Below are 23791 nucleotides of genomic sequence, written 5' to 3' on the forward strand. Positions count from 1 at the left end.
ACTCAACACCTTGAATACTCAATTGGACACTCAACACCTGCAGAATCGATCCTCCGCTCCTCACCTTCAAGTGGCACGGGATCGATCCACAATAGAGTTCTACTGATCTTGGATTTTTAAGTTACCATCATCACCCACACTTGCATCACCTCCCACAAATTTAGACAGGCATGCGAGCAAAATCAAAACAAACTCTTAGCTGCCAGTGACTGTTTCAGTCATTTTACTTCTCGAGTAATCATGCTGCAAAAGCCCAGCATTATACACAAACCTTCCCCCTGAACCCCTAGCATGCTACTTCGTAAAAATTTCTTCAATTCCCTGATTACAGATGTTGGCAACAGAATTACTTTTAACATTTCATGTAGCTTATCTAAAACTAGCACAGGAAAGAAACCAGGACAGGCAAAATTTTCCGTGGTGCCAGCAGCAAGGCACCAAAACGCAACCAGCGGCAAAGGTGGCGAGCGACGCATGCCATATACAACCATACGGCACCATCTCTGATTTCGTGTTTTTTTCTGTCACCTGTTTATGATGACACCACCGGTACTTGTTTATGAGAGAGCAAGACCCTGCAAAAGCTTGCCAGAAGAAAAATTCTTGTCCATGTGGTATTTTACGAGGGAAAAAAAAAACTTGCTCTTTACGCTACAAAACCTGCAATAGTAGGTTCTAACTCTGATGATCACAGCAATAATTTAACACCACCATGAAGTAAAACAACTTTTGCAAGTAAATGTTTACGATTCAATGGAAAAACTCTGGTTTAAATCTAGACAACTATCTTCCATTTTGAGCAGGAAAAAGTTTTGTTTGGGGAAAGTTTGCAATCTTCACCGATAACCTCATCCAAGAATTCCATGTTCATCATCAAACTAATGCATTGGTACACAGGCGACATAGCAACATGGTATCAACAGATTCTTTTTACATGTGCCCGCCCATTCAAACGGAAACTGCCATATAATAGTTCATAAACAAACCTTTTACTTCCCCATTTCCACCATAATGGACCGACTAAACGCCGCCTCTTCTTCATCTGGTTTCCTAGCAGCATCAGAGAGGATGTTTCATCCAAAAGAACAACTTAAATGAAATTTTATGCAGCGAAAACTTTAGAAATATTTCAAGAAAATGATTGGTCAAGTTAATGCCTTAAAAGCAAAAAACATAAGGATGCCTTATTTGCTGTAAAATTGGAATGTCCAATAACCATCCATCCATGATGATCGTTACTTTCACATGATTTCATTTTTTTTTTCACTTTGCCTATTGGTCACAACAGTTCTGAGTTCTAACTGCAGGATTGTAATGAAAATAAAAATTTACCACGACACAACAATCCACTGAATATCATGCTTTCAGCTGTAAATTTAAGTCCAAGGAATTAGCGGCTCCACAATTTTGTTATTATTTTAAGGTTATTTAACATGCACAAGTAACAGTCAAATTTTGATTTTTTCTAAAAATTTCCCGATATTCAAGAATGAAAGTAAGATGACATAAAGTTGACTTGGTTCAGATTACATATTCTTGTGGAGAGCTTTAATTTTGGATAATTTTCTCACATAATTTCAAAATATTCTCTAAGCACAGGTACCCATGACGATCTAAAATTACCTGCCAAGCAATGCTTAATGCAGTTGTGATCTAATACCCCCCCCCCCCCCCCCAAAAAAAAAAAAAATGGAAAACCAGAAAATAGTCCAGCATCCAGTTGAGAATTCTGTCCTTCAGTCTTCTATCATTTCAGTGGTTTCAAGGGTAGAACATGAAGCAACAATCACGATGACAAAGATATGAAGAGACGATCCTCGTTATTGAATGGAAACAGCAGAAGGTTAAGGTAATATTGTTTCATGAGAAATGCTATGTCCCCTTGACATTAAAAGGTTATGGTAATATTGTTTCGTGAGAAATGCTGTCCCCTTGACATTAAAAGATGACAGATTCTTTCAATATAAAGCATATAATATTTAATTGTCTGAATGTGTTGAATGCAACACAAAAATGTAAATGTTGCTATCTTAGCAGATAAGAGGCAGTTGCTAGATGATGGTGGCCCTACAGTTCTCCAATAAGTCCATCTGAAGAGGCAATTGTGGTTGCAGCCAGCTTATTCATATACCAGTGCACTTGTGGAGTCTTAATCGTTATATCACAAAATTCAAATCACAAAATTTCACTCTCCTACCACTCACTTCAAGCTGCATTATGTCAAACTTTTCCGATGCTACAGACAATCACCATTGTTAGAATTTGAACTATGTTAAGTCATTTTATTGTCAGTTTGTCTATCTAAAATTTAACATCTGCTGCACGCTAATCATAACATCACTTCACCTGTCATCAAGTGAATGCTATAAGCAGAACATCTATTCACAACGACAAAGTTTCAGAACTTAAATTATACAAGCTGCCATCAATGCCAGATTGCATCATCCACAAGAAAAAACCACTCAAAACAACGTAAACCTTAACCTTTTATACATTTGAGATTGAACTAACTATTTTGTTCTTGCATCCTACATAGAGCCAAATCCTCTAAATGGAATTTGTTTCAAACTTTAGATCAAAAATTCCAACTCTGTTTCAGGCCACTTCATCTTGATTCTTGAGCCAGAACCCGAAGACATCCTCTGCACTATGACAGACTTCCTTCTACACGTCACATCATCCCAAAGACCATCAAGCTTTACCTCCTATAGCTGTTACAAAAAGCTTGCTCATACGTCCTCATTTATGAGTCTAATTATCTGGCTCATGACATTCTAACTTCTAAAGTATTTGGGTCATCTGGAGCCTGTATCATATGTTCTTTGCTTTGTCTGACAATCTAATCAGATGAGCTAGTCCTGCAATCACTGTATTTGTTTCAGTGTTAATGTTAAATGAAGACCATGTGTCACTGCTTCACTAAGATGCACTGGCTCTACGTCTGGACATCTAAATAAAGATGTCCTTTTATTTGTGAGCTTCTATTCTACCCTTGAGTTACAAAAGAATTTCCATAAGTTGCAAGGATGCATACTCAATATTGTGTTCCAGCTAATTTTACTACTTGAGTGAGGACTCAGCCTATAGAGATACCACTTTAATGGTTGCTTTCATAAGCAATCCATGCACAATGAAAGAGTACATATATACAATGCACAGCATTTAACTACTAAACTGTTAATTTTAATAATCACCCTATCAGCTAAAGCCTTGCCAAGGAAAAGAAAATTACACAATCTTTAGGTATAAATTTTATTAAAAAAAAGTGAAAGGAGAGTTCAAGGAGGTGGACTAATTGAACAATTATAAGGACTAGAGTTTAGCATGTGAGATGCATGGTATGTCGATTGCCACTGATAGGGAGAATATTGGTTATCCTAACCTCAGGTTGTTCCGACCTACTTGACCTTGGTATTGACCGACGTGTCATTCTGGCCAGTCATGCCCAAGAGTAACGCCAAAGGTCATTGAAAGAGTTGCAATCATAGTCTTGGCAATGGTTACACCAGTACAATAGTAAATACACGATCAATACGATTATCGCTGCATGTCAATCGTGGAAAGCCGTTACCAGGCGCTAATGCTTGCTTATCCATTATCGTGCAATTATAGTACTTCTCGATAAATCAAGGGACACCTCTCTCATCCTATATATAGGGATGATTGGAGGACTCTCACGTAGGCATCTTTAAGCTCCCACTTTTTCTAGAGCACTCTTCCACACTCAATCTCTCTCTTTCTCACTATTGCTCTAGATCTCCACTAACTTAAGCATTAGAGGGTCCCATGCCAGAAACCTCTGGCAGGTGGACTTCTTTGTAGGTCAATCCTACCTTCCTCGGTTTCGGCCAAGCTTGGCGTACCTCTGTTTCGGCCGACCTTGGCATACCTCGGGCGGAGACCAACCTAAACAAAGATTCTAGCAGCAACAGATTGACACTAGAGAAAGGATTTGACCCACACCTGGGAAGAGAGAGATTGAAGTACTTTGTAAGCCAACATGCAGTCCGAAAGAGTCGTGATGCATCCAATGTGTCGCAGCGACAAGCTCAACCTGCATCTCATGCCTCCTAACAGAGTTTGTTTGTTGTGTGCACCACCACCACAACCGACCATCTCTATTAATCTTAAGCAATTCAACGTGCTCGTCCAGCAGACACAGACCTTAATAGCTACAGTTCAGGGCCTACAACAAACAACAACAAACCAACAGCGACCCACACCTACTCAACCAAGTCAACATTCCCGACCATTGATGCACCATATACGTCTATCATCCCCGACCACCGACGCACCATACACGTCCATTTAGTCATCATTCCTATCCGCGAACCCATGAACAATCTCGACAAAGTCGGCAGACTCAACATAGGAGTGTCAATCGAGATGAGAGGCGTCATACACCTAGCCCCCACTCTGACAAGGATTCTATTCTAGGGCACACTTTTTGCTGTCTCAAGGCGAGAGGCTGACCTTGATCGAAAGATTGAAGAGATGGGTCGCCAAATTGAGGCAATAAAGGGACAAACTTTGAGGCCTACTAATGCATCGACTTTACTACAGATCCCCCTTCTCCCGACGGATCATGGAGTAGCCAATTCCACCTCGATTCAAAATATCTCAGGGTGGAACAGTATAACGGCACCTCGGATCCGTTAGATCATATGGAGAGCTTTAAAGCTCTCATGATGCTTCATGGAACAATCGATGTTGTGTTATGCAAGACTTTTCCTGCTACTCTTTGCAAAGCAGCTCAGTTCTAGTACTCGAAACTTTGGCCGAGTTCCATCCATTCCTTCGAGCAGCATGGAGGACTTTTAACGACGCACGTCATCAGCAGCCGGAGACAGCGCCGAGGCTTTGACGCCTACTTGACATCAAACAGAGGGAAGAAGAATCCCTCCGTGATTTCGTCAACCGCTTCAACGTGGCGATGTTGGAAGTACATGACTTAAATCAGTTGACCGCTGTTGGCTATGAAGGGAGGATTGAGGCCGCCTCATTTCCTCTTCTATTTAGAGCACTTTGTTGGCGACGCCCTGCACCGGAACCCACTCACACCGGTACAACCACCAACGTCGGACAAGCAAAGAGAGAAGCAAACGGATAAGCACTCTCTCGCTCCCTCGACACCGGACTCAAGGATCACCGCTTCGCTTCCGCTACGAAGGGCAAAAGATTACCCCCGTGGTTTCAATAGGATAAAACACTTGAGCACCGCAGCGGATTATCAAACCAAAGGAAGAAGAAATAGGAAGAAAATAGCAAAGCAAACACAAAGATGTAACGAGGTTCGGCTACAAGTAGCCTACGTCCTCTACCGCTCCAAATCTCAATTAGGATGAACAGATTACAGAGATAGCACACACCTGAACGATCACACGCAATCGCTCTACAAGAGATTCACACAGAATTCCCCTTGCACAAGAAGTAGGATCCCAATCCTCTTCTTCTCTAGAACCCTAGCCGCACAAAACAAGAGTCTCTCTCAAAATATCCTTGAATATCTCTACTCCTAGGGCTCTTATGAGTCCTATATATAGTCTCAAGACCTTCAGATGATCATAGCCGTCGAAACGCTACCAAAAAACACCAAAAGAAAATCGTCCGTACGATTTTCCGCGAGCCCGAGTCGACTCGGCTGTGGTTCGAGTCGACTCTGGCACGTCTGGACAAAACTGGCACGATCTAGGGTCGACTCGACTGTAGCTCGAGTCGACTCGACGATGCTTCGAGTCGACTCGACGATGCTTCGAGTCGACTCGACTGTAGCTCGAGTCGACTCTGACAGTCCAGACAGAAACATGGTTTTCTCGGTCTTCTGGTCTTTCTCCTCCCGGGTCGACTCGACTGTTCCCAAGTCGACTCGACTGTTCCCGAGTCGACTCGACTGTAGCTCGAGTCGACTCCGACAGTCCGCCAGACAGAATTATGCAGAATTGATTCTCCTTCAATTCTCTTCATCACCAATGGTCTCCACATACCCCAACAATCTCCCACTTGGAGACCATGGGTATATCCTCTTATTACTTGGCTCTCCTCTGTGCTCCCACTGAAACTGAATCATCCTAGTGAGATAGGTACGATGCCTCCTCAACGTCTTCAAGCATGAAGACCAGCAGAAGCTGAACAACTCCTCAGCTTCTCCACCGTGACGACCTTCGTCAACATATCTGCAGGGTTCTGACTTGTATGAATCTTCTCCAACTTGACGAGTCCCTGCTCGAGCAATGACCTCACGAAGTGGTACCGTATGTCAATATGCTTCGTCCTTGAATGGAAAGCTGAATTCTTTGCCAGATGAATTGCACTTTGACTATCTGAATATAACATGCAATCCTTCTGCTCCTTCCCAAGCTCCTTCATCAAGCCCTGAAGCCATATTAGTTCCTTGCACGCCTCTGTGGCTGCCACATACTCCGCCTCCGTAGTCGACAATGCAACAACTGGTTGCAACCTGGAAATCCAACTGATGGCTCCACTGCCCAAGGTGAACAAGTATCCTGTCGTGCTCCTCCTGCCGTCCAAGTCCCCTGCCATGTCTGAGTCCACAAAGCCCTGTAACCGGATCTCAGAACCTCCATAGCACAATGACATGTGCTCCGTGCCTCTCAGATACCTCAGTATCCATTTGACTGCACGCCAATGCTCCAAGCCTGGGCAGCTCATAAAGCGACTCACAACTTCCACTGCTTGAGCAATGTCAGGTCTCGTACAGACCATAGCGTACATCAAGCTCCCCACCGCCGATGCATACGGGATTTTTGACATATTGAGCTCCTCCACCCGCGTCTTCGGACTTTGTCCTTTTGAAAGCTTTAAGTGGGCACCTAGTGGTGTGCCAACAGGTTTGGCACCCTCCATGCAGAATCTCTTGAGTACTCTGCTGATGTACTCCGCCTGAGATAGTCTGAGGATATGTTTAGATCTATCTCTGCTGATCCGCATCCCAAGGATCTGTTTCGCTGCTCCTAGATCCTTCATTGCAAATTTTCTTGACAGCTTCAGCTTCAATTTTGCAATCTCATGCATGCTAGCTCCTGCAACTAACATGTCATCAACATATAATAGCAAGATAATGTAAGATGTACCGAAGTCCCGGAAGTAGCAACAGTGATCCTCCTGACATCTCCTGTATCCTATCTCAAGCATGTAACTATCGAACTTGAGATACCATTGCCTGAGCGCCTGTTTCAAACCATAGAGGCTTTTCTTCAATTTGCAAACCAAGTCACCCGTGCCAGCTGCAACGTATCCCTCCGGCTGCTGCATATATATCTCCTCATCGAGATCTCCGTGAAGAAAGCTGTCTTCACATCAAGCTGCTCTAAGTGAAGATTCTCTACTGCCACCATGCTCAGCACCACCCGAATAGAACTCATCTGACTACAGGAGAAAAGATCTCCCGTGAAGTCGATACCTGCTCTCTGCTGAAATCCTTTTACAACCAGCCTGGCCTTGTACCGTTTCTTCCCATTCTGCTCTTCCTTCAGCCTGTAAACCCATTTGTTTGACAGTGCTTTCTTCCCCTTGGGCAGATCCACCAAAATCCCACGTTTGATTCTGCTCCAATGACTCCATCTCATCATCCATGGCCAACTCCCACTCCTTCCTAGTATCAACCTCCAATGCCTTCCGTGAAGCATTCAGGTTCGCCATTATCTGTGAGCAGCAAATAACTAAGAGTCCCATCATATCTTTGAGGAGGCTTCCCATGAGTACTACGAGTGGACCTTCTTAGTTGTGGAAAGGGTGCCAATACTTCAGGTTCTTGCTCTGACTGAGTCTTCTGACCAGAATTTGTAGACTCCTCTTCCAGGATCCACAAAAACACGGCTCAACAGGTTTTGTTTCTGATTCAGTGCTCTACTGCATTTTCTCATTAAATACCACATCATTACTACGAATGATTTTCCTGTGTTCGGGGATCCCAAAACCGATACCCAAACTGTTGACCTCCGTATCCAACGAAAATGCACTTCTTTGATTTGGCGTCTAGTTTGCTTCTTTGACTGGAATCAACATGGACATAACTGGTACAACCGAATACTCGTAAGTGCGCCAAATCAATCTTCTTCGCTGTCCATGCTTCCTCAGGAATCCCAAATTCAAGTTTCTTTGATGGCCCTCTGTTGATCAAGTAGGCAGCAGTGTTAACTGCTTCCGCCCAAAACTGCTGTGGCAATCCAGCATGTATCCTCATACTCCTGGCACGCTCATTAATTGTTCTGTTCATCCTTTCAGCAACTCCATTTTGTTGTGGTGTCCCCTGGAATTGTCCTCTGCCTGACGATCCCAGCCTCTGCACAGTAGTCCTCAAACTCCCCTGCTACAATACTCACCCACCGTTGTCTGATCTCAGGCATTTTAACCTCCTTCCTGTCTCGAGTTCTACCATTGCCCTGCCATCTCCTGAAGACCCAAATACCTCTGACTTGTGCTTCAAGAAGAACACCCAAAGCTTCCTGGTAGCATCATCAATAAAAGTAACATAGTACTGAGATCCACCAATGGAAGAAACCGGTGCAGGCCCCCACACGTCCGTGTGCACGAGATCTAGCTTTCTTTGCTTCCGAGGTTTACCTTCTTTGTTGAATGAAACACGCTTCTGCTTTCCCGAGAATACAATCCTCACAGAAGTCCATCTCAACACTCCCTGAGACCCCTGCAACTTTCCCAACTGGTGCATCACCTCCAGTCCCTGATAACTCATGTGCCCAAGTCCTGCAATGCCATAGCTTGGCGTCCACATCTGCTGCAGCAACTCCCAATAGAGTTCTCCGTGCCGTTGGCGATATAAAGTGTCCCAACGCTTCTTGCCACTAGCCACCATCAACGAACCCCTGGATATCTTCCACTGATCAGCTGTGAAAATAGTCCTTGTACCCCTGGCTCGCCAACTGTCCAACAGAAATCAGATTCCTCTGCAGTTGAGGCACGTGCCGTACGTCCTCAAGCTCAAGTGAAGATCCAGAAATCAAACTTCACTTCCCGCGCTTCCCCTTCCCTTGTATGGTGCAAGGCTCTCCATCCCCTAAGTAGACTTTGCCGAAGTCTCCCTTCTCATATCCTCCAAGAAGCTTCCGTTGGGATGTAGCAATGGAAAGACGCGCCCGAGTCTATCACCCAAGACTCGTCACCGGTAGATAAAGATAGAACGAGGGCATCCATATCACCGTTTTCAGCAAGATTTGCCAGATCCTTGCTGACTCCTTCGGTGTGGTCGCCTTGCTTCCCTTTAGGAGATTTGCAGTCCCTCCTAAAGTGCCCCATCTTCCTGCAGTTCCAGCACTTCGCTCCCTTGTTCTGAGGTGCTCGAGACCTGCTGGATCTCGACTTCGAGTCGCTTCGAAATCGACCGTCCTTCTTTTGTCTTCCCCGGTTAGAGATGTTTAGTGCACTTCCAGACGACTCCGTAGCTCCAGAAGATTTCCTTCTTGCTTCTTCACTCAGAAGCAACTCCCACAACGTCATCAAAGATCAACTTCCCGTCGCCGAAGAGTTGCTCACCGCCATCCACAGGCCCTCCCAGCTATCAGGCAATCCGGAGAGAATTAGCAATGCCCCGAATCTCATCGTCAAAACTAATCTCCACTGACTCCAACTAGGCCGTGAGTCCCATTGAACTCGTTGAGGTATTCTGCTACCGCTGCCGCCATTTTTCATACGAAGATTAAACAACCTCTTCATGAGAAATACCTTGTTTGATGCTGAGGGTTTCTCGTACATCCGCGACAATGTTGCCATCAACTCCATCGTCGTCTTCTCGTTTTTGATGTTGAATGCCACTTGGGATGCAAGTGACAATCTTATGGTGCCGAGCGTCTTCCGATCGAGGACCTCCCAGTCTTCATCGGACATCTTCTCTGGTTTCTTCGCTCTACCTCCAAGAGGTAAATAGAGATCCTTCTGGTAAAGATAATCCTCTATTTGCATCTTTCAAAATCCGAAGTTCGTGCCATTGAACTTCTCAATTCGCAACTTCCCTTCATCCGCCATTGCAGAATACAATAGCTCTGATACCACTTGTTGGCGACGCCCTGCACCGGAACCCACTCACACCGGTACAACCACCAACGTCGGACAAGCAAAGAGAGAAGCAAACGGATAAGCACTCTCTCGCTCCCTCGACACCGGACTCAAGGATCACCGCTTCGCTTCCGCTACGAAGGGCAAAAGATTACCCCGTGGTATCAATAGGGTAAAACACTTGAGCACCGCAGCGGATTATCAAACCAAAGAAGAAGAAATAGGAAGAAAATAGCAAAGCAAACACAAAGATGTAACGAGGTTCGGCTACAAGTAGCCTACGTCCTCCACCGCTCCAAATCTCAATTAGGATGAACAGATTACAGAGATAGCACACACCCGAACGATCACACGCGATCGCTCTACAAGAGATTCACACAGAATTCCCCTTGCACAAGAAGTAGGATCCCAATCCTCTTCTTCTCTAGAACCCTAGCCGCACAAAACAAGAGTCTCTCTCAAAATATCCTTGAATATCTCTACTCCTAGGGCTCTCATGAGTCCTATATATAGTCTCAAGACCTTCAGATGATCATAGCCGTCGAAACGCTACCAAAAAACACCAAAAGAAAATCGTCCGTACGATTTTCCGCGAGCCCGAGTCGACTCGGCTGTGGTTCGAGTCGACTCTGGCACGTCTGGACAAAACTGGCACGATCTAGGTCGACTCGACTGTAGCTCGAGTCGACTCTCGACAAAACACTCGGCTCGGTCGACTCGACTGTTAGTCGACTCGACTCGACTCGTAGCTCGAGTCGACTCGACAGTCCGCCAGACAGAATTATGCAGAATTGATTCTCCTTCAATTCTCTTCATCACCAATGGTCTCCACATACCCCAACACACTTCCCCGCAGACTTTGCAGAGATGTGCCCGAGCAAAAAAGTATGCCAATATGAAGGAAGCCATGGCATTTCAATAAGAGTCAGCCGAGGATAGTCCCAGAAAAGGAGGCAAGAGGAGACGAGAGGAAAAAGATGCTCCAAGAGAAGATTCTCGCTGAGAAGAAAGTACTCGCCGGATGAAGAGACCACGTCAAAATTTTGAGAGCTACACTCTTATCAATGCACCGAGGGCTCAAATTCTTATGGAGATAGAGGGCCAAGGATATTTGCCGGCTCCTTGGTGATTGAAGGCGCCAAAAAGTAAGAGAGATAAGTGCTGTCGATTTCACTGAGACAATAAACATTACACCGAGTGCATCTAGTTGAAGGATGAGATTCAAGCACTCATCCAATGTGGTTGGTTAGATCAATAGAACAATAATCAGCGTGGTTGGAAAGAGCCTACCTCGGATCGACATACTCCTGAATAGCCAATTGATAATCGACCAACAGTGGAGGTTATCAATACTATTACTGTGGGTGCTGCAGGTGGGATGTTGGGCACCTTGAAAGGTCGCGACTGAGAGAGCAGGAGGAAGATGCATCCTTGAAGAGGTAGAGGGCAGGAGATGTCATTTCTTCTCCAATGCCAACTTGGGAGGAGTTCAGACCCCTCATAATGTTGCTGTAGTTATCTCTCTTACTATTTCAAATTGATGTAAGAGAATTCTAATTGATAATGGAAGTTCAGCCGATATGTTATTCTATGATGCTTTCCAAAAAATGAAGTCACCTGCTGAACGGCTAAGAAAGGTTAATTCGCCACCAGTCGAATTCTCCTAAGTATTCTCATAAAGGTGTAATCAACCTACCAGTTACTGCAGGTCAAGAGCCTCGACATAGCACGGTGAGGCTGGATTTCCTAGCGGTCCAAGTCTTCTCTGCCTACAACGCAATTTTAGGTCGGCCCGGCCTAAATGCCTTTTGAGATGTGGTGTCTACTTACCATTTGCCCGTGAGATTCCCCACCAAAAATGGGGTAAAAGTCCGAGATGACCAAACATTAGCTCAGCAATGTTATATGCATGCTCAAAGGAAAGAAACCTGTGGAGACGTTGCCAATTGAGGGGCTGGACACCAGATGAGCTGAAGAAGCAACGAGGGGAACCAACCGAAGATTGGTGCTTATTCACTTAAAGGAGGAACCTGATCGAATTGTTTAAACCGACTCGCAATTGAACATGGAGAATCGAGAAAAGCTCATCGATTTTCTTCATACCAATGCCGATTTTTTTCTTGGTTAGCCTTGAACATGCCAGGATAAGCCCCGAGGTGATTGTTCACAAGCTCAATGTGAATCTGGCACACCGACCTGTGCGGCATAAAGAGGAACTTTGCCGTGGAAAGACAAGTCATAGACCAAAATGTTGACAAGCTTCTAGAGGCTGGATTTGTACGCGAGGTGAATTATCCTGGTTGGCCAATGTTGTCTTAGTTAAAAAAAAAAGCTAGTGAAAAATGACGTGTCTGCATTGATTGACTACACCGACCTAAAAAAGCTTGCCCCAAAGATAGTTTCCCCTTTCCGAGGATCGATTAGCTCGTGGACACAACCTCGAAACATCAACTCTTGATCATTATGGATGTGTTCTCCAACTATAATCAGATCCAAATGGACGTCGAGGATGAGGAAACAACTTTCATCACCGACAAAGGCCTCTATTGCTATAATGTAATGCCCTTTGGCCTAAAGAACATAGGGCGACCTATCAGCAACTTGTCAATAAAATCTTCAAAGAATAGATCAGCCAAAACATAGAGGTCTACGGAGATGACATGCTTGTAATAAGCCGAACAGTCGAGCAACATACTGACGACCTGAAAGAGCCTTTTGCAACCGTCAGAAGATACCGCATGAAGCTTAATCTGAGCAAGTGCACCTTCGGTGTTACCTCAAGCAAATTTCTTGGGATTCTAGTGACATGGAATGAAAGCAAACCTAGAGAAAATCCGAGTAGCGCAAGAATGCAACCCCTAAAGACAATAAAGGAGGTTCAGCATCTAGCCAGTCGGATAGCAGCACAAAACCAAATAGAACGTTAAAGGTATAACTTCATAACAGAACAAAAAAGATAGAAATTATAAAGAAATACCCTGGAGGTCGATCGAACTCAAGTCGACATTGATCAAGGTTTCTTCGAACAACAAATCTCGTAAGGGAGAAATCTTGGATTTGAGAAGAGTGTCCAAACACCGTTGATCGTCACTAGATAACTTTGGAGGTCAGTTGAACTGACCTCCGAGGTGTTCCCCACAGTCTCGTACCACCATGGCTGCTCGGATGAAATGAAGAAGAATCTCCCCTTCCATCCATAAATGGAAGAGGGAGCACCTTAGATTATTTGGCAGCTTTTTCGAGGAAAAGTACCGCCAACTTCTTTCCTGAGGATGCCTCTTCAAGGTGAAGCAACCCCAAAAAAAAGAAGCGGAAGTTCGGAGGTTATGGAGAAGGCAAAGAACAAGAAAACCTACGGTGACTCGCCAAGAATTAAGAACTAAATAGGTCGGGACGAGGTTGTAAACCCTCATTAACTGAAGTATAAAAGAATGTAAAGGAAATCTCAGCCCGACCTTAAGAGTTTCCTCGTGCAGGCTCAGTCGAGAAGGAGGATTGGTGACTCGATCATCAGGACCAACAAGCTCAAGGTGGAACTTGGGAGGAAATAAAAATTGAGCTCGGATTCTTTCCAAATGCTCTCGAATGAGGATGGATTCCTCATTCTCCGAGCCAAAATTAACTTCGAACCCGACCTCACTAGGAGTTGGAGAACGCAAAGCGACAACATTAAAATGTTGAATGATAGGCTTCAAATACGAAGCAGTTTGCCATGATTAAGGCATGGGATTTTAAGTGCCAAAACCAAAGCCACATATCCTGATGACATTTGAAATTGAAAAATTAAATATCAATCATTCAGCTCTGACATCACGACAAAACAAGCCACCGAGCTACCAACACATCCAGGCAGACTATTTTCCCGGGCCGAGCTGCTGATCTCAACTCAGTTGAGGAAGGGGCAGGTAATGTGGTAGAAAATAAACTTGATGATGTGGCATAATCGAATTCGTTTAGCTCACAACTGACATGGCAATCAAGATACACTCTGTAGCTCCTTGAGCAGAGGTTGAGCAGAACAAACAAGATCAACGAAACCGGTACTGGGCACTATACCGGTTCTCCAACAACACGAGTCGGTACGGGCCGCGCCGAGCCTGTACCGTACCGACAGAGACGACACAGACCGCGGAAGAGAGAGAAGAGGGACAGGAAGGAGGCTTGCCGACTTTATTTAAAATCGCGAAATTTTTAAGTCCGCGGTCGGACCCCTGTTTCGTTCGAAACAGGAAAAGCAGTCGCGGCCTCGCTTCCCGCAGCCTCCGCCAGCGTCCTGCCCTCTCCCTCCCCCACTCGCTCTTTTTTTTCTCTGGCAACAGGTTTCGTTTCTATTGCTGGAACCGTACCGATGAGCCACTGGTAGGCTCGAAACGACCGGAACTGCTCGATTTGGGACGGTTCCGCCGACCTTGAGACCAAAAATGGCTGACCTTCAAGGTCACACATCATCCAATGTGCCGATGAAGTCTCACAGCTCACCCAGATATCCAATAAGCTCGGCAATCATTCCACCGACCAAAGCCCTCTTACCTCGAAAATGGCCCTACATCTTCGTATGAAGTAGGCTCCCTCCACAATGCCACAAGTTAAAAAGCCTGTAATAAATGGCTCTGAAGTCAATTAAAACACATCCCTAAACGGTTACAGCCACGTACCGTACCGGTACCGGCCGTTCAGCACGTACCGTACCGGCGCCAACTGGTATGGTTTAGCCATGAAAAACGGTACAGAGCCCGTACCAGCCGAACCCAGCCAGAGCTTGGAAAGAAGAGAGAGAGCAAGTGGGGAGGAGAGAGGCCTCCGCCGCCAGCAGAAAACCGTGGGGGGGGGTAGCCGGAGGCCGAGGTCGCATCACCTATTTCTTTCGAAATAGGAGACGCGACTGCGGCCTTGGCCTCTCCGCCGCAACCCCCCCCCGCGCCCGCAGGCGGCGGAGACCTCTCCTCCCTTCCCCACTCACTCTCTCTAGGCCTTCATCTTCTCCGACTCCGGCTAGGGCCATTTCAGTACGGGCCTGGTACCGTTCTAGTTTCGAACAAGTCGAACCGGTCCGGTAGGCCACCGGTAGGCCTACCGGTACCGGTTCGACATACCTTGGTTACAACACGTCCTTAGGCAATTACAACACAACCCTAGACGGATACAGCATGATCCTAGACCATTACAGCATGTTCCTCAACAACTATTGCACGACCTTAGTCAATTACAGCACGACTTCAAGTGGTTGGGTCACGACGCTCAGGAGACTCAGAACTTCATGGCTATAAATAGACCTAGAACCTTTGCATGAAAGGTAGCAGACTCTACGATCAAATTCCTTCTCCCACATCATCAAACTCCGTCTGACTTGAGCATTGGACAACTCAGCAAGAGCCCACTTCGGCAAGAGGATGCTTCGGCATTTTGTATAATGCGAGGATGCTTTATTTTTTATTATTTATTGTTTTCAAATATTTAAACTTTTTAGTGCCTTAACTTAATTTTAATTTTTAACAAATATTTAAATGTTTTAGGTTTGAGGAGGCCGGATACCATTAAAGGTAGGACTGACTTGGGTTGAACCTTCCTCCTTCCCCTCATTTTTCACCTCTCTCCTCCCTTCCCCTCTCTCTAACCATCCCATAAATGAAGACGAGGAAAGAGAGTAATAAGGGGGCATGACTTCCTTTTTTTACCCAAAACAAAGGGACTTGCTTGCATCGCAATTGGTATTGGCTAAAACAGCCTCCACATTCGCTTGTCTCGATTGGTTCTGAGTGGGACAGGCATCATGTCCAAGTTCATGCCCAAACCAGTGTCCCACACTTGTCTCACAATGTTCTCTTTGTGGAACCATATGATATTGTGGAGATACAACCGATACTTTAATTCTTGGCTACGTTGATCTTCCCCAAGTCACAAAACCTCAGACTCATAAACAATTTCCTACCTTCTCAAATTTTTTTTGACATCTTTTATAAGAGTAGACCTTGTACTACCATGTCCATTCAAAAGTCTATTCTCATACTCGTCTTTCAGAATTACTTCTATAACATTGTGTAAAAGTTGGATTTTTTTCCTTTAAACTTTACACTCCTCCTTGACCATAGTTCCTTAGGTTGCTATCCTTGTAAATTAAAAGGACTACCAACAAAACTTCAAATCAAGTACCATATTACATGCAAAATTCCTTTTTAAGCATATAACCATGGACAAACACAGAGATGAAACATATGGTGTGAAGTCTCCTATAAGACAAAAAGTAGCTATTTTGCTCCTTTTGACTTTTTCAGAAGGAGAAACACAGACGATCAGAGAGAGAGAGAGAGAGAGAGAGAGAGAGAGAGAGAATCAGAGAGAGAGAGAGAGCGAGAGAGAGAGTAGGTTAAGAAAAAAAAAAAATCACTCTTTGATTCGCAAAGAAACACCAGTAGCAACCAGTTCTCGATTGTGTGCACGTGTCTAATCTAGTTTATCTACAGTGAGCATGCATGTGTGTGTTATATAATAATTAACACAATAATGAACTTTGTCACTCACTATTGTTTGAGAAACCAATCCCCATTGTGACTGCAGAGTTGTATAACTTTGTTTCAAACTCGGCCAATACTTCAGTTGAATTTTCAGGACTTGCAGAACAGTATACAGGCCTGCTTTTGATGGAACAACGTTACTCATATCATAACCAGGAACTTCACCGAGCAACACCTGTTAATTGAAAAAAAAGAAAAGATAAGTATGATGCAGGAATAATATCATTTCTGCTTGAAATACTTGGCAAAAATTTAGCAGCAACAAAAGAAGGCATTTTTCACAACTTAAAACTGAGAAATTAGGCATACACGTGCATGCAAACACACAGATAGATAACCCACCCACCCTCCACCACCCACCCACACACACACACACACACACAGATAAGGGCATGTCCTCTTTCCACCAAAAAAAGAAACTATTCATTCATTGCCAGCTGTTTGATATAGTTTGATTAAATGTCCATATGGTTTACACAAACATGATATCATTGGTGCTTGCGATTGAATTGCAGCATCAAGATCTCAAAAAAGCCTTGACAATCATTTTTTCCCTTGTTTGCATGTGGATGCATTTTTTTTTTTTGTGTGTGTAAATTTAAAACTAATTCACCTTAGGAAAGACGTAAATTAGGGAAAACTTGAAAAAACTGAGATATTACGAGATTGTTGGTATCAAAATCTTCGCCAACATAGTAAACAAGATAAACTAATGTTCAAGAAGAATGTTTTAAATATGAAATAATTAAAAATTAATGTAAAAATGTAAATGAATGAATAGGAAATCTTGGTCAATATACTGATATAATACCAACCAAGATTTCTGGATATATCTCTCTATGTAGGCCGAGGTTATATAAGAACCAAGGTAACAATTATATTGTAAAGGTGCCAAAGCTGACAGAAACTAATATCTCAGCTTAGATGAAAACCTTGATTTCACAACAAAATCAAAAAGTAAAGGACCTAGTTATGCCACATGCAAATTAAAAAAAATACTGACTTTGCAGATGGACAAATAGCTTAGAAGAGAAATATGAGCTACAATGAGAAGTTATACTAAAGTGTTTTCATCATTTTGTACCACTCACTGTCTTTTGAATTGCTTTATATCCACTTTCCCAGCAATGCTAAATTTTCTCTCTTATCTCAACATCAGTCTTCACAAAACTAATTTAATTGTCAACACCACCAATAAAAGCTATATAAAAGTCAACTAAAGAATCTGTATGTGCTAATTTGTTCAAATCTAAAATAGATAAAAATGAGCTGAGACCACTGCCTCTATTTATTGGCAATTGGTAAAGAAAAGTATGTTCAAGAAGATATTTACCTTAACCACTGCTGTAGCCGAAGATATATTGATCGGAGATGTAGCGTGAAGGAGAACAATATACTAGTTACTTACAGTTGATAAATCACAAAAATATAACTTTAAGTAACCAACCAATGAAGCGAGCTATGAACCCACCCCCCTCGAGTATAACCAATAATTGCCCTGGAGAGACCAGTCAGCATCTGTGTCATCTGTGCATAAGCAGCAGGGGTCACCTGAGACCAAAAATACTTGGCATTGACTTGGATCCAACCATAAACTATAATTGTCACGTTCTCCAGATTTTATTTGAAAGTTATGGAACATTTGCCAGACATCAAAATCCATATAAATTAACATACTATTAACAAAGATATACCAAGATTTGTAAAAACTAACATGCTTTGTGCAATAAACAATCTATAAGTCATTGTGTGTGAATTACCAAGCTTATGCATAAATTGGACATCAGTTTAGTGAACGTGAAACTTTCCCAATTTACTTTTTGGTAGTCATCAATCTCTCGATGATTATAAACATAACTATAAATGATTTAAGTAAGCTGAAGAGAGGCAGCTAGTTAAGTTGTAAAAGAAGACAACCACAAGCTGCAAAGCTAAAGCAAAAGACATACATTAAAACATATAGCAAAAAGGTAGAAAAATATCCACAGAAACAATCAGCTAATTTACTGGCCTGATCAACCTTCTAACGCATATGTGCAAATGCAAGCAATTAGACCGTGCCAGAATTCTAACACCCAAAGATGTACTGCAATTGCTTGACACAAAGGTCAATACTTCAATTCCCTCAAGCAATCTCTTTCCTAATCATAAATTATACAAACAAAACCATCAAGCCTCTAAAGAATCATAAAAACAAAATTAGAAAACAAAAAAAGAAAAAATAAAAAGGCATCCATAAATTATTGAGATGCCAACCTCTCCCAGGTGTCATATGGGTCAATACCAGATCCGAATATGGGATTTAGAACTTTGAAATACATAGTCAACTTAAAACAATTGAGCCTCGAATGCTAATGCAATGTCATGACACAATCTTTACTCAGCGATATACAGAAGGGACTTACATCGCAACCCATAACAAGCATCAGAATCATACCAAAACATAATTCGCTTCCTGCGACATTTAAAATTCCCTGATTTGCAAAAGAGAAAATCAAAAATATTTCTACATAGCATGTTCAATCAGGAGCAATGTCCAATTGTACCACCATACCAAAAATCTACAGTTTAACTTCTGGCTGATCCTTCTCTAATTGTACTAGTGACCGCTGAAAAATAACAACATTCAATTCTTCAAGTTTTAAAACAACAGATAGATTTAGCTGCAAACCTAATCTAAGTAAGAAGTAAGAAAGTATCCACCTAAATTAAAGTTCCTGTCAACTTCAAATATTGTCGCCGACCCACTAAATTGCAAACTGTGAGATATAATCTTGAAAGAAGACTTCCATCGTCCACAGTTCCTCCCATAACAAACTTTTCCTTCAGAGGACAGACCTCTAATCAAATTCTCAATAGCCAAACGAGCCCTCGCTATCTCTAGTATAGAAAAATGGAAACATCACAAGAAGAAAGAAATTGAAAGATTACAGCCCAACTTGATAACCTCACTTTGTACTGCATAGAAAGATGATCAAGGAAGAATCTTTAAGACCAAAATAAGGACCCACTGGAACCAGACTGGAGCTTACGGGGGTCGGTCAAACCCAAACCCACAAATCCAAAAAATCCATGCAACATGCTGAGCTAGGTAGTCCAACTACCGACCAGCGGGTCAACCTAGATTTGGCCCATTATAGTCAACCACTTTAGGGGGTGGAAGAAACATAAAACACAAACAATTATCATTTATTACTTACTTTTAAATCAAGGTTTGATACTTCGCCATTGCAGAGTTCCCAAGTTCCTTATCACCATTGCCATCCAATAATAGGTAGTTGGAGGCATATTAATGCATATCCTATATTTTTTTCTTCGTAAACAATAATCTGTAGATTTATTCTGTTTTTTGGTTTGGATGTTACATACGTCATGGAATTAATTTTCCATATTTTCCACTTTTATATTTCTAACTTTGTATTATTTATGTGTATTTGTTAATTATAAATAATGTCACAGAACAATGTTTGACTCACAGTTGATTGTGGTTGAACTGTTGGCTCATGAAACCGACTCCAAAAAGGTTCTATGTCAGTGTTGGGTTCACCATAACAACCGAGTAAGAACCTTCAAAGAATTAAAGAAATATGACTGTGGCACCACATGCCACTGCCAATATAAGAGTAGCATCTTGCCTACAGTACCAATATCTAACCACATCACCATCTCTCAGAAGTCAGAACCCGCCAACCAGAAGAATCCTACAAAGCTATCAGGTAACATCATTAACCTGGTAGAGAATCCTACTCAGAAATTCCACAAACCAGAAGAATACTGAGCAGATGTGATCTCCTGTCATGTTATTTGGATATTTCGGTTTCTTTTGGTTTGATTCTTTCTTCAAAGTGGCGAAATTTAGGTCCCGCAAAGGGCATAGCAAGGAACACCAAACCGATTCGAACCAGATGTTTAGCCCATGGTCTGCGTACTGGCCGGTACGTACCGGTCCGCCTGGACCGGTACCGGATCAGTGTGGAATCCGGTACCGGTAGTTTATTGTTGAAGAACCGGTGCGGACCGGTTCGCCACCGTACGGACCGGTACGGGACGGTTTCGTACCGCCGGGCCGCCACCGGTACGCCGACCGGTACCGGTACGGCGGATCTTGGTTAGCCCGTACCAAACCAAACTAATGCTGACCTAGAATGGTTCAGCCGTGCATGGGTCGAGTCATAAAATTCCTCGCCCCCCCCCCCCCAACCTAAGTTCGAACTAGAGCTTCGAGAGCCTTCAAGGGCTCTCGCCCACTCTCTCACCCTCTCCGCCTCACGAGCATTCTCTCCACCAGATGCTTGGAGCCTTTGCTCTCTCTCTTTCTCCTTGCCCAATAGTTTGCAAGGTAAGCCTCCCCCTCCTTCCCTCCCTCTGCCTCTTGATACTTTTTGCTGGATATGAACAGCGCAAAGCTACTTGGAGCCCTTGCGAAGACCTCACTTCCCCGCTCTCTCCTCTTTCCCCACCTGTTCCAGCCATTGCCCCCTCACGAAGATATCGTTAGACACTTAGGCCTCCATTTATCTCTCTCTCTCTCTCTCATGTGAGTCTGGAGGCCTCGACCTCTCTCTACTCTCTCTCTCTCTCCCCCTCTCCCTCTCCTTCCTGTCACTCTCTTCCTCTTGTTCTCCCTCTCCCCCCTCACTATTTCGGCATGCTTCAGCATGGTACGGTATGGACCCATCCTATAAAGAACTGGTCACCAACTAGAACAAGACCCGATACCATCCTAGCAGACCTTGCTGCGTACTTTTCACCGACATGCCCATGCCTCCCATACTGCAATCTTTTCAGTTGCTGAAAAACCACAACCAACCTATCATAGTATTAGATGATCCATCTTCCCCTCCCTTCATTTCTTTCTCTTCTCCAGAGGAACAACAACTCCACCAAGGAAAAAGACGAGGAAGAGAGGGAAAGAAAGAAAAGGAATATGAGCTGGGGCATTTACCATTTTGTCCTATTTGCACCCGAAATCTTCTCCTCACAATCTCTCCTTCATGTACCTTCTCTTCTCCTCTATCTTGGACTATCTTCACCATCCCCTCCCAACTTATTCTGCTAGGGCACTATAACTTTTTTTTTAATTCCAGGCTGCAGCCTATCACTTCTCTTTTGAGAGTAAGTTTTCAAGTTACATAGCTGATGCGATCTTTTTAATTTCTTGTACCATTTTATTAATGACAACTTGTTAATAAGATGGGAGAAGCACTATATACCTTTTTGAGATATATTTTTGTCACTACAGTTCTTTTTTAAATATTGTGGCTGCCACTTTCTTGTTTTCTCCTTTTACTTTATTATCCCTAAATAGTTGTCTATATTTACTTGTCAGCTGTTTTGAATTATAAGAACAATATTACTTCTGCCGTGTATGGTATGCAATTGAGTCTATTTCTATGTCCTGTTATTTTAGTTATATGTAAATACATATAAATGTGCTCCAGTGTCTGAATTTTTTGAAATTCTCATGTCGAATACTTTAGGACACCTAGACACTTGACACCCATGTCCTGTGTTTAGTAATGCCAAGTATGCCTCTCCAAACCTAGTGTTTTTTTTTTCATTAACTTATAAAAATAGCCTTAGATTGAGTGATTACAACAATTTATACTGCTATCAATCTATTGCAAATACACGACTCAAGGTTTTCACCTCGACTAAGCTTCTCAGTTTGTATTTGTAGTTGGCACACCACCCCCACCACCACCTCCAGGTATGAGAGAGAGAGAAAACCCTATCCTTTTTTTATCTTGGTTGAACTTAAACCATTGATACTATATCATGTATCAGCCAATATTCTCCGATCAAATTTTGATCCTCAAGTTGATATTTCAATTAATAAATCATAATGTTAGTATATTAAAAAAAATTTTAATCCTAGATCTACCATATCGATAGAGATTTCGATATCTTGGATCTAAAATACCAGTTGAGATTTTAAATAATTTGACACCTCCAAATCTTCCCACCTTCCATCTTGGCTGCCTGAGATAACCAAGATCTTGATTCATCTGTCTCAATCACCAACCTAGATGACTGATAACTCATTTCCTAGAACCCTTGGCAGGTCTCTAGGAGATAGAATTTCACTGTGGAATGAGGAGAGATGCCTTGGTTTATTGCTAGGCACGAGATGTGTCCCATGGGGCAAGAGAGCTTCCAACTCTACTATTTGCAATTACATTTCCGTAAGAGAATTGGAATCTAAAAAAGAGCTGGGTCCCATGGGAATCAATGGTAAGAATCTATGTTTCTTTCATATTTCAGTTCGAAACATTGGGCTGTAATCCAATTATTTTGATAAAGAAGTCTTGAATGGCGACTATACGGAAATCAAATTGATTCTAGTTCAACAAAGGAGTGTAAGTAAAGTTTTTGGAGCTAATAATGGGGTTTCTTTAGAGTTTCCACCTATAAGAGTCCCCCAAAAAAGCAAGCTAGACCATGGAATGCTGCACTGCCCCAAACTGCCCAATTTAGGGCGTATCAATCCATCTCGGGGGCGGACTGGCATGGTTCCACCCTTTGGTGCGAGAAATTTGAAGAAACAAGAGGGAGAGAGAGGAAAAGAGAGAGAGGGGAGGGAGAGGTAGAGGAAGGGAGGGAGAGAGAGGGAGACGGAGAGGGAGGGGAGAGAGAGCCCTCTCCCCACTGGCCACACAAAAACAGGGGCACCGCCCCTATTCTTTTAATTTTTTTTTAAAGAGAAGCCGGCACTCAGTGCCCCTATTTTGAAAAATAAATCAAAAAAGGGACGGAGACCCTATTTCGAAAGCCCCTATTTTTGTGCGGCCGAAGGAGGGGGCTCGAAAACCCTCTCTCACCCTCTTCCTCTCTCCTCCCTCTCCCTCTCCCTTCCCTCCCCCTCTCTCTCTCTTTTCAACAAAACAAGGGCTCTGCCTCTGTTTTCGTGCGGCCAAAGTAGAGGGGGCTCAAAAGCCCTCCTCCCTCCCTCTCGCCCTCCTTCCCTCTCTTTTCTTCTCCCTCTCCCCCTCCCCCGCCGGCTCTAGCTATGTCGGTACATGCTCGGAATGAAACAGCACAGTACCATACTGTGTCATATTGCCAGGCAACATGTATGAGTCCCTATATTGGCACAACATACCTCAGGCTTGGCCGTAGGTTTTGTAGTTACCTAGCCCAAAGACATTCCACAACTAAATCCCTTTTAAGAAATAAAAGATTAACAACCCATTTCTGATTATTTCCCTTACATTTTTTCTATTCCCCCCAACCAGAACATCTCAGTTCTA

General features: G+C 43.3%; 1 protein-coding gene across 1 annotated transcript in view; it reads right to left on the minus strand.

The window, feature by feature from the left end:
• Positions 1-700: 700 nt before the first annotated feature.
• The window catches only part of LOC103720603 (histone deacetylase 15), a 64895-nt gene continuing 41804 nt past the window's right edge, over positions 701-23791 (minus strand). Inside the window, 4 exon segments of the mRNA XM_039126041.1 lie at positions 701-1050; positions 16549-16716; positions 17875-18041; positions 18043-18092. Of these exon segments, the coding sequence (XP_038981969.1) occupies positions 17960-18041; positions 18043-18092 (132 nt within the window). The 3' untranslated portion in view covers positions 701-1050; positions 16549-16716; positions 17875-17959.

This window comes from Phoenix dactylifera, chromosome 4 (genome assembly GCF_009389715.1).
Source record: "Phoenix dactylifera cultivar Barhee BC4 chromosome 4, palm_55x_up_171113_PBpolish2nd_filt_p, whole genome shotgun sequence".
Lineage (NCBI taxonomy): Eukaryota > Viridiplantae > Streptophyta > Magnoliopsida > Arecales > Arecaceae > Phoenix > Phoenix dactylifera.